Here is a 15,124-nt window from a genome sequence, read left to right on the forward strand (position 1 = left end):
AAGACTGACATATTCAAAACAAAATCAGATTTGTGCTGCTTGCAACAAAGTGTATGACAGTCCATCTGAGAATCACAAGGGGAATGCTATGAAAAGAATTCCTAGTTGCAGAAAGCAAAATAAATCCCTCAATGCATGGTATGCTGGAAGCTATATACATATGCAAACAGCTACCAGGAAACATTTTTGGAGGTGTTTGCACAACTCCGTATAGCAATTTGCATACCACAACAAGCAGAGAAGTTAATTCACCAAAAGAAAAGTTTGAACCAGACTGAAACTGTGCTGATCCCCAAGCTTTGGGCTGCTGAACTTCAGATTTGGCCCAGCAGACAAACCACCTACAGGAGGAAGAGACCAAGATCAATCTCCTCTAACCTCTACACCTTCCATACAGTGAAGCAGAAATTTAATTTACTTGTCTAAAATAAATTTGAGGTCAAAAACTGCAAGAAAGTTCATAAAATAACTCAGCATTGTGCTGTTCAAGATGAAAAATCCTTTTCAGAACTTTATTCTCCTCCAAAAATCTTCAAGACAGAAAAAAGCCAAAGACAAATTAATTTTACCACCTCTGTCACCAATATAATTTTCACTACTTTTGACAGCCTTGGCTCAGTTTCTAAAGATAGGCAACAGAAAAAAAAATTAAAAAATCATGTGCTGCCAGACCCTAATGGATTTAAGGCCTTGTACAAGATCACTTCCACTGGAAGAAAAGGTCCTAACACACAACCCAGCTGGAGAGCTTCCTTGCCTCCTGGTTTCTAGTAGCATGGGAGTTCATGCAGGCAGTTCATGAGGACTGGGGAAGGAACCAACACTACAACCAGCAGTGGTCCCTGGCCCCAGACCCTTTGGGGAGCAGATCTGAACTTCTGTGCCCATTCTGGGGAAGTGAAACAGGCTCTTTCAGCAGCACTGCATACATTTTTTGAGCAGGCATTCTAACAAAACACAAGCTTGAGCATGCCACAGTCAATTCTAATCTACCCTGTCCCCTTGAAAAGCACCAAAGTAATCTATACAGGTTTTCTTCCTCTGGAAGCAACTGCAAACCAAAATTATATAAGAAAAATGATCAGTTGTGTAATTCAACACAAAACAAGAAAGCACTCAGACTCTACAATGATGAGTATAAATCATTCAGTTTTGCATAAATCTTAAAGTTTTAACAAGAAAATCGTTCTGTTGAGGTAATAACTTGTTCACCTTTCACCAGCACAGCCAGACCCCCAGAGTTCTTTCATTTTTCTATGAAAAATTAGCATAACTGGAAGAAGTCTGTGTGAGGAACAGGTATGTAAAATTAAAGGAACTGAAAGGGATGCAGAATTAACAGAACACAGCAGAAAACTACAGCACAGAGATGCCCACAATAACACAAGCCTAACAACTGTCCAATCACAATTTCTCTCCCATTATTTCTAGTCTCTTTATTATAAAGATCAGTTTTAGGCATAAATTTGCTATTTCACAGACCTTAAGCAGTAATTAACTTCAGGCTCAGCAGCTAGCCCTCAGGACTAAACTGAGATTAATTCCACTTTTGTCAAAAATCTGTATTTTCCTAGATTACACCAAAGGCATGCAAAAACATCATATAGAGAATTACTGCAAACACCGACAGGAAAATTGCTAGGGAAGGCTACAGATGCTTTCCATTATTGTAGAAGCACTTCTAATACAAACAACACAGCTTATTATACTTACTAAAGAACAGCTTTACATATTTTCTTCAAAATTAAAGCCATTCAAGTCCTGTTGAAATCCAGAAGATTAGGCTGGATTACCCCAGACAGAAGAGAAGCTAAGAGAAGTGGACATGCATACATGACTTTAATGTTTTGTGAGTCAAATGGGTGAAGGAATTTTGCATGAGTTTTTGAAATTATAAGGTTGTAAAAAACTAATCACTTTTCAGAAAAAGTGCTTTGAACACTCACTTTAGCTTTGTGAGGAGCAGCAGTAAAACAAGCACTCCAAAAACCTTTATTCTTTTCAGGGAGATATCAGCAAGAGATTTTATCTATGTTCAGTTCATCACCCAGTAAGTAAGGGTTACCCCCACAAAGCAATTCAGAGAAAGCAAACAAACAAAATTAAGGGCCTGTACCCAACCCCACACATTCACCACTTGTGATTAAGTTTCAATTGATATATTTTGATACATTGATACATTTAAGTTTTTAGATTTGATACAATTGCTCAGCTAAATCACACATTTTAGACAAATCATTTTAGTCAGGGAAGGACTGAGGCAAGAGATTGAGAAGCTATTACAGCATAAGCCATGCAGCTGCTATGAAAATCCAGGCATAACTCAGCTCAAACACGTTTCTACAAGTCTGAGATCAGAGACCCTTTCAGCAAAAGCCATCTGAAGACTAATAGATAACTTCTCTCTTTCTCTCTCTACAGCATAAACTCAAGTGCATCACAGAGAAACACTGAGTTACAAGGAAAATACAAAATTTCAAAGCCAAATGCATAAACAAAGTGTACAGTCTTTATGCCAGGGAGTGTATGAACCTCCATAACTGAGGCTGCTTTTAAATTTATTTCTTTGCATTGACACAGGTTGGTTCTGAACAGAATATTATTGGTTGCTATAAAAAGCAAGTAGAACAGCAAGCAATCATTGTGGAAGAGTGCATAAAGAAAGGAAATGATTGCACAAATATAAACATATTCTGCCCTTCTTTCAAATTGAAGATGCAATCTTTGTAAATACACACAAATGCATACAATTATATGTACCTTTCCACACAAGAACAGGTCTATTATGTATCCTTTAAACATGTCAACAAATACATTTACTTCTGCCTTCATGTTTCACACAAGCACTAACTGGAACATGAGAAGTCCTATGAAATAGGATATTGAATATATGCAGGACTAATACTAGCAGACAGAAGAGGCTGCCTTATGTATCCAAAGTGACCTTAAACAATTTGACATTGAAGTGAAAGGATGGCTCAGAGTGACTGAATCTTAAGAGAAAGTGGAACAGTGTCTGAGATGTAAATAAGAAGAGCGTGCCCTAACACCTCAGTATCTTTTCTGCATAGAAAGATCATAATAATCTGTGCAGAAAGAAAAAAACAAGAACATACCGTGCTGCCTGGTAACAACAGATTCATGTGATTAGAAAATGAAATATTTTCACAGTTTTAATATGCATCTACTGATCTAAAATCCTGCTAAAATACAGGAATTCAACAAGGAAAAAAGATTGCAATAGAAGCAACTACAAAAGATCTTAGCAAAGGATGCTAGGAAAAGGGCTTAATGGTTTTGCATTTTGCTTGGTCAACATATACTACTGGTGCTGAGTCTACTCACAGGGGAAAAAAAAAGTGAAATATATTTACACTTTATTTTATGAACAGACAGATTATCCTGAGTCATCTGGCATTTCTGAAGTGCATGCATACTACACTTTATTTCATGTTTTATTTACACAGTATTTTCCTATATCAGTTGCTAATATGTGAGGAAAAATAAAATCCCATTTTATAAAATGATTACAGTAACCTTTTCTGATATACAATTACTTACATTTGATCCAATAGTTATTCAGTAGCCACTGCTTTGTTAAAATAAGTGAACAAAACTGAATCACAATAAGCAAGGATTTTTCATAAAATAATGAAATGTGACAGAACACCATAGCCTTTACCTATCCTTGACAAACGTCAATCAATTATTTTGAAAAAATTTACAAATGATGGCTAATAATGGAATAATGTAAGAAACATTTTTAAGATCCAATTTATTGGTGTGAGACTTGAGCAAATTTTAGGTCATAATAAATTCAGTCATTTTCTTCAAATTTCCACATAAGACCTATATGATAATGATGCCAATCAACTACTCAAAGGTATTCTAGGAACCAGTTGAAATGAATAGTGTAATTTTTATGTATATAACATCTGAAAGACCTTGAAAGCCAATCTGAACACTGCAATCTGGACATTGCAACTTATATTTTAGTTAAACAGCCACTTCATACCTTCCACAGTATTATAAACTCTTCTTATCAATGACAACATTTTAACATATCCTCACACAGATATAAATCTCATCTGTTATAAATTAATAGCAACTGGACTCTAAACTCATCTTATTTTTCTCAAATTTTCTTTCAATATTAAATTTGGACAAAAAGATTAATCTGTTCTGTATGGACATAAATTAACTAGAATGTTTAAAAGAATACTTAAAAATGCTTCTCAGGTTATGTTTTGTAAATCAGGGCAGTGAAAGCATGAATTTATATCAAAATTTTGGCATTTCAAGGTGTGCACAAATACAACAGAGAAGCACACCACTAACCTTTCCATTCACCAATGCTATCTGAAAATGTGTGCTTCTAAAAAAAAAATTCAGTATTTTAGCAAAGGTACTCAGCTCTTTGTCTAAGCCACTGTGAAAAATTACACTGCTTTGATACAGTGCAGCAAAGTTTTCTGACATTTTAGTAATTGGCCTGAGAATCTTCTTAAGAAACATAAAATAAGAAAAGTAACAAACCCCTTTCATTCTCTCCACTGAGATTCAATACAAACGTCCAGCAAACCCCAATTCATCCTCTCATACCATGAGGTTTGTGGAAAATAAATTGCAGGCTCACCATACAATTAGTTTGAAAAATGGACATCACTTTCTGCCAAAAGAGAAGAAAATAGCACAAGATGTATGAATATTTTATCACTGCCAAATGGAGTTAAGAAGAGGTGGCTATAAAGACAAATGGCCTACAGCAATATAAATAAGTTGAGTAAGAATAATTCTAGTAAACCAAATAATAGGTTTTCAACCAACAACTCAAAACAGAAACTCAAAACTTGCTATACAAAAGTACAGTTTTCTCTTGGACAGACAAATTGAAGTTTCCTCCAAACAGACTAAATGTCTGTATACATATACCCCTAAACACTGACTTTTACAAGCGAGTCCTGTGGATCACAGCCTCCAAACTAATAATCACTAAATGGAAAACAGGGTGAACAAGCCCTTCCCTCACAATATTTAGGTCTATTGTCCCTAGAAATCTAGTTAATTTTATTGGCTATTTCTCTTTTTGGCATAAAGTCAATGTTTGGCATGTAATTCTGAGCTAGCTTGTAATACTGGCTGTCAGATAATGTTAATTACTGTTATAGGAAAGACTAGGCTCTTCAGTACTAGAAATTACATAATATCTGGGTAAGGAACAGAAAAACATCTAGATTCATTTTCAAGAATCTCACATGTGAGGGGAAAAATGAAACACCAAAACAACAAACTGCACAAGAGAGAAATACGTGGTCATCCGATCTCACAAAAAAAGCTACCTTGCAGTTAAAAGCACAAATAAATCTAAATTACAAGAAGTACAGGTGAGGAACTTGGTAACCACCACTCAGAAACAAAATTTTTCATTCACCTCTTCAATATTCAGATCTAAAAAACTCCTGGAATAATCATCTTGTTTCTGCTCCCACTGAAATGAAGGGGAGAAAACCCACCTTAAGCACAGGCTCCAGCCTGTACTCAAGAGACTGAATTTACTGTTTCGCAAAGAGACCCTCTGAACAAAGAAAACAAGTGCAGGTGTGACAGAGGTCTGAACTGCTTGAATTGCATAATTATTCTAATTCTTTTCTTTTCTTGACCAAGGCACAACAAAATCTTCTACATCTCAAATAAATTTTGATTGAAAAATTGATAACAGATACAGGACTGAAGGTAGGTTTGCTTATATGCACAGGTACCCTCTTATAAATTAGAGGGATGAAATGAAATCCACTTCAGGAGCAATATCCTGACAAGAAAAAAAAAAAGGAGGTGGATGGGGAAAGAAAGACTAAACTGTCAATTGTCAAGACATTCTTGTAAGTACAGCTGATCTTCAGACCAATTACAGCTGCAACTGAAACTCATCCGCAGCTGTTCTGCTTTCCAAACTAAGCTGGTTGATAAGCAAAGCTTCCTGAAATAAACATCTACCTGACTACAAGACTTGCTACACACAAAGACTGGGCAAATATGTCACAGTTACTGCTTTGGAAGGGGTGTAATCTTTTAAGCATAACTTTTGAACACATGTACTTGGTATAGGATGCAAAATGCATTGCTATCTTCATAGGAGATTAAATACTCAGCCTAACCAGTATCAAATATTCTGAGTTATCAAACTATTATATTAAAGTTCAAAAACTTGGACAAAAAATCCAAGCTGACCACCAAAATTGCTCCCTAAATTAATTCATTTAAGAAATTAACATACACAGTCCTTGTTTTTGTACCAACAACTCCTCGAAGTAGAAGCAAGGAGGAAATGAGTAACTAATAGACAGCACGTCCCTTTTACAGCTTAATTCTGAGCATCTTTGAGAACATCAAGAGAGGGAAAAAGCCTGTGTTTAACCATTACCATTATAATCAATACTAAGTCTTCAGCTGCCCTGCTTAACCGATCTCATGAACAAGAATTTACTTAAGGCACTCTGAAGAAAAAACCCTCAGAGCTTCTACTGCATGTCAAATTTCTATCAGACATTCAGTTTTTACAGAGTTGTTCCACTGAGTCAAAACCAACGTTGAACCTAGTGCTGCAAGAAATCACTAATTTTCAATCTTAGGAAAAGTACTGACCCTAAACAAATGTTACTTCATCTTCCCATTGCTATTAAAGAAATACCCTAGAAACACTCAGTAGGCTGCTCAGGGCTTCTCCCACCACAGCCTGGAGCATGGATTCTGCAGGCACAGATAGAAAAGATTACATGTTGATGCTAAGATTACATGTACAGAGAAACTTTTCTACCACCTCAGAAAGTTCAGGGAACTACAGAATTGACTGGTTTACAGCCTTCAAGCTTCTCTTTCTTTTATAAAAGCTCTGTCCTTTCAAAAAAATTAATACAGATGAAAATTTTATATGCTGCAATTCCAAATCAGTGCCAGCAACAACTATAGACATTAGTTCAGAATAATAACTTCATTAAAAAAACCCAACTCTAAATTGGGGAGAGAAAAGCAGCAGAACTCCTTAATGATATGAAATGTATTCAGTTATCATTTCTATCATATGTACAGCAAAGTGTGTAGACCACCACCTTTTTAAGCAGCGCTGACTTTACTGAGCAATACAAGCTTACAAGAGTCAAGGCAGAACAAATGCTGCAAAACAAAGGTCATTGAATCCATTTACATGGCACCTTATAGGCGAAATAAAAAAGAATTTCCTTTCTAAATTAAGTCCTAAAGTCAAACACTGAAGCTGTAACACAACAAGAGACATTTCTCCTACAAATTAGTTTAAAAAAATCTTTATACACTACCTGATAGAAATAAGTTTCCTACAATCTTCCAAACAGTACCCCAGTGCATTTGAACAAGGAGGTTAACCCCCTTCCAGCATCTTATAACAACACCCAGAATGTATTTTCCAGAGATGCTGGAAAATAACTTTCCAATGCAAGCTAGGAATTAAAGCAAAATCCACTGGAGACATTCTCACTCCAGCTGGAAAATTATACAATGAAGTCAAGAGTAAAGTATTACATAGAGAATGACAACTGAAAAATTTCCAGGTAACTGGACATGATTATCAGTAAGACATGAAGCATAATGCCAGAGACTAACAGAAATAAAAAAAAAGAGGAATTTCTGTTTTCTTTGTGTGCGCTGTGGACTCAAAATTCAACCTATTAATAAAATCTCTTTAAACATGTGCTCTATTAAAGATAACAGTAATCAAACCTGAAATACAGAGGTAGCCTTAATAATTATGGAAGCCAGTTTTCCAGACAACAGAATGTTCCTGATATTTGCCAGTAATATTAAATTGAAAAAGCCAATTTTCAAAACAAAACCATGCATTCTTAAAAGCCATTAAGTGAAATAGTTATGGAGCAATTTTCTGTCTAAAAAAGTCAAAAGCTATCTCTAATCTACCAGCAGTGAGAGCACTAGCTATCATAGGCACTAGGATACGTGTAGAGTTCCATGTATCTGGATTTCGCCATACTTTGTCTGGTGTAAACCTGTTGAATTCCAGCTCTTAGGTCATCCCATATCTGGTCAAGACCAATCTGTTTAAGTCCATGCGGGTTCTGACTCCTATTCGATGACATTTTGTATTTCCTGTAAAGTCTTCCAGTGCAGCAGCCTGAGCTCTTGTTATTCCTCCATCAGAATCACAAGTCAAGTAACATTCTAAACTCAGTTGCAGCAACTCAGCAAGATATTCTTTATACACAAAAAGTGATGTTTCCCAGGAGGATAACCTGCAATAGGAAAAGAAGACATACATGTTATATGACAGTCTAAATTTACCCACATTAAACATACAAAATTTATTATTTCATTGAAATACTGTCATTTACACAGATGAGAAATCCATCCTAAGATGTGAAATACCAAAATCAAGGAACATAACTTAGCAATTCACCACAAAATGAGAAATACCAAAATCAAGGAACATAACTTAGCAATTCACCACAAAATGAGAGAGTTAGTACCCAGAGTAATCCAAAGGCTGTAGGTACTTAGATCAGTGCAGCTGACAACAAAACTATAATGCTAACAACAAAACATAACAGCAAGAAGCTTTCCAAACAGCAGACACTATTTACCAGCAAGTGGAAATAGTTCCTTCCCATTCAACAGTAAAACTCCAGTACCTCTGAGCAACTCTGGGTTCTGTGGTAGCTCATTGTTTAACAAACATCCTTATGGTATTGAAGATAACCAGAAGATACCACAAATAACTTTTTCTGCAGTTATCAATAACTCTGCCAAACTTGTACTATTACAGGCAATTTGAAAGGCCAAGGCATTTTGGTAGCAGGGAATTTTTCTATCTGGCAAGCATATGCTTATATTAATTTCTTTGCTATGTAGAAGAACACCACTTCCTTCAATGGGATTTTACCAGTAAAAGAACATACAGTCAGTAATGGTGGGAAGAAAGAACTACTAATAGGAGTACACAGAATAAATATCAAATGAATTGTGAATGAAACAATCAGAAAGTAAGAAAATGCACTACTCCCACAGGTTTTAAGTGCACAAATTTCGGGACAAAATGAAAAGATGGTTATGAATTCATCAGCCTCGTGGTATTATGGTGAAGGAACACACCCACGTGGAAAGGTCCACTGAAAACATCAAGCAGAGAACATCCAGTTTTACACAAGTCCGTAAAAATACACTTGAAATTTTAACATGTCTTATCCTTCAAAGCAACAAAACCAAGACCATATCAGAAAATTACAATGTAAAAAATTAGCCCACAAATAAGAGAGTTGTACTAAGGACCAACTTAATCTTACTGGAGTCTTCCCATTCATATGGGGAGCCTATAAGAAAGATGGAGAAAGACTTTTTTCTAGTAACTGTAGTTACAGGAGAAGGGTCAATGGTTTTAAATTAAAAGAGGGTAAATTCGGAGTGGATATAAGGAGGAAATTCTTTACTGTGAGACACTGGAACAGACTGCCCAGAAAAGCTGTGGATGCCTGATGCTGGGCGTTCAAGGCCATGTTGAAAGGAGCTTTGAACCTGATCTAATGGATGGTGTCTCTGCCCAAGACAGGGAGACTAGACTAGATGATTCCTTCCAGCCCAAACCACTCTGTCATTCTGCACTCTAGAGCTCACTGACTGGAATACTCAAACCACAGTGAAACATATGGCTTTCCATTTTTCTACAGACAATACAGCTTTATGATAAATCTGTCATCCAAGGTTCATATGAATCCTTCCATAATTTCAAGAATAGTATAGGGTGAGACCAAATAAATCCTATTTTTTGTTCTTGGTCTCTGAGCAGCAGAAAATAAAATATTCTTTCAGGACCTACAGTTAAGTCACTGGTGCTTTGTCACAGCCACTTCTAGGCTATTCCATGTTACACTCCAGGCTTTGCAGAGTTTTGAAAATCAAGTATTTTGTTATACCCTCCCTGACTTCCACCCAGTTACCTGAAGTTCTCTTCTGCCTTTTCTCCTGAACCCTAAAAAGACCAGGTGAGATAGAGACATTTTTTCATTTTTTTCAGTCAATGACTGTCTTACTACAGTAACACAGAAATTACCAATCCTCATAGTCCTTTGCTTTCCCATTACCCAAACACATTTAAATCGCCAACTCTAAGTAAAAACACCAAGAAATATTTTTATTATGTGAGTCTCAGCAACAAGTACTGTCTCATTTTAATCTGACATACAACTGAATATGTAGCTAGTTTTATTTTTTACAGGGGAAACAGTTACTCAGAGGATTAGGTGGAAAAGCAAGAATTCAATCAATAAACATCTTAGAAAACACACCTAAAATTCAACGCTGCCATTTTTATTTCTCTAATCACAGCAAGCTAGTTATTAAAGACATACAATAATCATGTATCATAATGCTGAAGTGCAACCTAGATCATACCTTGCTTGTATTTCTTTAATTTCTGTAAACTGAACCTGCTGCAGTACTACTGACAATGGACCTTCAGGACTGAGCAACAAAAGCCAGGAAGAACAAAGGTCCACAAGTGGCCATTCACCTCCACTGCGGGAAATACCCTGTGCATGTTACACACCCACAGTCTTGGACTGTGATCGTAAGTCAGCATTGCAATAAAAGCAAGAAAATTAATTCCATGTCTACAATCCAGGAGAGCAGAAACACTTTGATTTCTTAGAACTGGTACTAAAGAAGACATGGTACTGAATCTGTAACCTCACAAAAACTGCAGTACGTGAAGAATTAACTGACTGTCACTTGCTTATTAATCTGCTAATAGCAAACAGCCTGGGCATTTGTGTAAAACATGTTTTGTGTACCTAACACAAAATAATTAATTGCTGTATAAAAGCTTCTAACAAAAGGCCAACCCCTTGCTACTAGCAGAAAGCATAACCAGCAGATGTTGAGTTTCCTCCTCTATGATGATGGAAATATTTAACTCTCCTCTCTAATTAAACATCTACTAGTTTTTATGTACTCTGGTGCATCTACAAATACTACCTATTCCCAGAATCTTTTCAACTCAAGGTGTTCCTCATTCACCCTCCCTTTACCCTAAAGTAAACCTCTGTATTTAAGTCAGGATGTAGCTATTAAAAACGCCATAAAAAAGAACTTAACTTTGGGATTTTTTTTCACATGCAGTTCACTATATAAAAATATTATTTATAAGTCATAATTCCACTGCAATTGACACTACCTCACTATCCCTTGGTTGGCATTCAACTTGAATTTTGCAATTAAACACATGAATACAGAATGACAGTACCATCTTGCTAACTTCCTACACTCAAACAATTTACAGTTAATTTTCCAGTTGATTACTACTTAACATTAATCAGAAAATAGAGCAATAGATTAATAATTCTATAAGCCACTATCAATTTCTTCCAGATTTATTCATGTGCAGAAAAACAGAAAGGTAATTATTAATATATTACTTTAACAAGAATAAAATTTCAATATGTAAGAATACTTTACTACAAAAGCATATTTATGAAAAGAACTATTCGTACTTTGTGGTTAAACTAAACTATGGTATTACATTTATAGAAAGAGCAGGGGTAACACAAGTCTTTGTTATTTGGCACAGATGTTATTATACACAAACATATGATATTCTATTTCATATGAAAAGTGCTATTATGTGATTCACACACAAAAACCCTTTCCTAGGCCAACAATTCTCGAAGGTCAAATCAACTCTGCAGCAGTTACACTGCATCTCTTCACCCAACATCCCAACTGCTAAAAAGAGGGAGAAAGAGTTTCTAAGGCAGATTTCTCAGTGCCCAGACTGTGCACAACTGCCTGAATTAAAACCTCACCATTAAGTCATGACCTTTAAATCAGTGAGATCTCTCCCTTGCAAAGTGCTCTTGGCAGGACCATGCACAAGATAGCGCAGTGATGGTCAGTTCAAGACTATCTCCCCCAGACAGATCAGACTTGCTGCTGACCTGCTTCAAGGACAATACCAGTTGCCTGAGTTGCAACATCCACTCTACAGCTTCGGACCAGAGAACCCAAACTTTATTATAGCTTCAGGAGCAGCTATATTTGCATGAGAAACATCACCCCTGCAGTTTCCAGACAATATATGCACAATTTGATGCAGCAGGATGATAGTGTTCAATGCCAGCCAATCTTTCAACCCTGCACTCAAGTACTGCAATTAAAACAGTCCAAACAAAAGGAGGTAACACTTTTGCCAAAACTTTAAAACAGCCTTGAAGGACTTAGAAGAAATGTTACTCCCTCTTTTTCATTACTTGGGAACACACATCATGATAGATAAACATGATATGCAAAGAAACATATTGCATTAGAAAATACTGGGCTTGTTTTTATTCATAATCTAATAAAAAAGAGTCTTTTTTAGATATCCCACCTCTTTGGAAAATAATGTGTATGCTGGAAGAGGCCTTCAGGAAAATGTGAAAGTTAACCCAGCTTTTATCTAAAAAAGCAAATAGACCCCACCAGCTTTTCAGTATTCCAAGCCATCTGCTGGAGTAAATACCCAATTTTTACATCCTAACACAATACAACTTTCAGCTTTACAGCTCCAAGGCCTATGCATCACTTGTTGTTCTCCCACAACCCCTTATTTCTAAATTACATACTTCAAGATAGTTTACTTCAGTAATTAGATAGAATTTGAACTTGTCAGCTTCCTGCCCAGTAAGAACTCCAGGTTCAGAGCAAGGTTTCCCAGCTGATGCAAGTGCCCAGATAACACTGTTTTAAAGATGCAATAAGGAGGCACAACCTCTAGACTTATTTTATCTCTTGTCTAACTTCAAATATGAGGAAAATTTATCGTGATGTCTAACAGCATGAGTTTAAGTGACCAGAGTTAATCATGCTACACCCAAACCCATTTGGGAAGAGAAGCAAATTTCACTAATAAGCTACAGGGGAACAAATGTCACTAAAAATAAGTTCAGAAACCTTCAGCATTATGAAGTTTCCAAAGTATCTTGACTTCAGCTGATGTGTTAGCATTATGAGCTCTACACTGTAACATTGCTTAGCTGAACCATGGTCCTGCATGCAACATTATATAGCACTCACATTTCTGTCCAGAATTATTTTAGGCCACTAAATATAAAGGCTATGAGCTAGGCAGACAATTTATGTACTTCACATGACACAATTCTTAAAGCAAGACCAGGAACAAGCATAATGTCCTTACTACGTCACATGCTACAAATGTGTAATTAATCAACATCTGGAGAATCTGCCTATAGCAGACATTTTCACTGCGCCCCAGTAAATGACACAACTATTGTAAAAATACTAGAATTTTTTCTCCCTTTTCAATAAAGATACTTAAGAGACAAATTACAAAAATGACAATGTTCAGTTCCTCTGTATTATTATGAAACACTGAGCTATGTGTAGTGTGAAAAGCTTTAGCTCATCTCATTTTCAAGGGAATGAAATTCAGTTCGTTATGAGAAAAGGCAGAGATGTATGCATGCACTCCTCCCTTCCAAAAGTTGTCTTTGGGTGGTAAAAAATTCCATGCAGCGTTAAAAAAAAAATGCAGCAGCAAGTGTGTGTAATTTGGCAGTAATTTAAGACCAAGTTGTGTAAATTTGGTGTAAATTTTGGGTGGTTAGTACTGTACCTCCCTAACGATGACTTCATCTGTGTTTTACAGCTCTGATCAATGATATCTAAAGCACTGTAATTAATACACTCCTACATTACTTCATGTGCCAACGATACAGTTGCCAGCTGAACAAATAAAACAAAGCCTGGACGTGTTCTTCACAGCTAGAAAGACTCTAAAATTCAATTTTATGTTCAAATTTAAACACAATATATGTAAGTAACTTGGAATTGAAGTTTTCACACTTTTCTTTTTTACTTAAATTATCCATTACTGTCTTCACTAAAAGCCTTTTTAACTCATGTGGTTTATCTGTATGCCTGAATATAAGGATTTTTTTAAAATATCAATAACTATTCATCAGAAACTTGGAGTGTGCTACTTTTTCTCTTTGTCTATTCTTTCACCAGCTCTTGTTCTTAAACCAGCTCTTTAACATTCTTTATTCCTTCCTTACAGCTTTACCTTGAACAAACAATCCAAGCAGCTTTTGACAGGTATCTCCCTACAGCTAATACACAAAATCCCAAACAACCCACACCATACTCCAACATATACATGCTGCCTCATGAACAAAAGCTGTATCTAGACTCATTAAGGTTTGCTGTCATCTTCTACACAAGCAAACTCTCCCTTTTGCAACTCCAGCCCAAGTAAACTCTTGTGAATATTTAGAATCCCACAAACAATAAGTTTTATGGTCGTTTTACTGCATCAATTTGGAAAACAGCGCAAGGGGACTACATCCTTAAGTACTACATAGGTAAAACATTTCAAGTTTTGCTTGGCCAACTTCAGAGAGTTCACTTTGCTGTTGATGAAATAACCCGTATGTAGAAAGTTTGTAGTTTGCTCCTAATCTGAATGTCCTTTCTAACCTAATGTCTTGCATATTTATGTGTCAAAAACAGGACACAGACCCTACAGTATTTTTTAACTGAAGCTGCAGTTAATGTGCTTCATAACTTCTTCCAACACTCAGCTTTTACATCTTGGAAAAAGGAATGCTGCATAATAGGAAAAGAACAAAAAGAATCAAGTAATGATATGGGTGCACTGAAGAGAAGGGAGAAAGTTTTAGAGAAATGTAGTGGGTTTGTGTGGCAGGTTTTGGTAGTGACAGGGGGGGCTACAGGGGTAACTTCTGTAAGAAGCTGGCTGTAGCTCCCCCAAGTCCAAGAGAGCCAATGCCAGCCGGCTCCAGGATGGATCTGCCACTGGCCAAGGCGGTACCAACCAGAGATGGCAGTAACATCTCTGTGAGTATATATCAAGAAGGAAAATAAATTATTGCATAGATGTACTTGCACTCAGAGAAGAGAGGAATGAAAATATGTGCGAGAAACCTCACAGACACCAAGGTCAGTGGAGGACAAGGCACCAGAGTGGAGACTGCCCTGCAGCCTGTGAAGACCATGGTGAAATAGCCGTGCCCCTGCAGCCCACGGAGGACCACAGGGATGCAGAGACCCACTCGCAGACCACAGGGGT

General features: G+C 36.5%; 1 protein-coding gene across 2 annotated transcripts in view; it reads right to left on the reverse strand.

Moving 5' to 3' along the window:
- The window catches only part of CUL1 (cullin 1), a 52,766-nt gene that overhangs the window by 29,449 nt on the left and 8,193 nt on the right, over window positions 1-15,124 (reverse strand). For both annotated transcript variants that reach the window (XM_084217664.1, XM_084217663.1), the window contains exon 2: window positions 7,987-8,279. In XM_084217664.1, the coding sequence (XP_084073790.1) occupies window positions 7,987-8,126 (140 nt within the window). In that variant the 5' untranslated portion in view covers window positions 8,127-8,279. The remainder of the gene's footprint in view (window positions 1-7,986; window positions 8,280-15,124) is intronic.

This window comes from Fringilla coelebs (genome assembly GCF_963513975.1).
Source record: "Fringilla coelebs genome assembly, chromosome: 1".
Taxonomy (NCBI): Eukaryota; Metazoa; Chordata; class Aves; order Passeriformes; family Fringillidae; genus Fringilla; species Fringilla coelebs.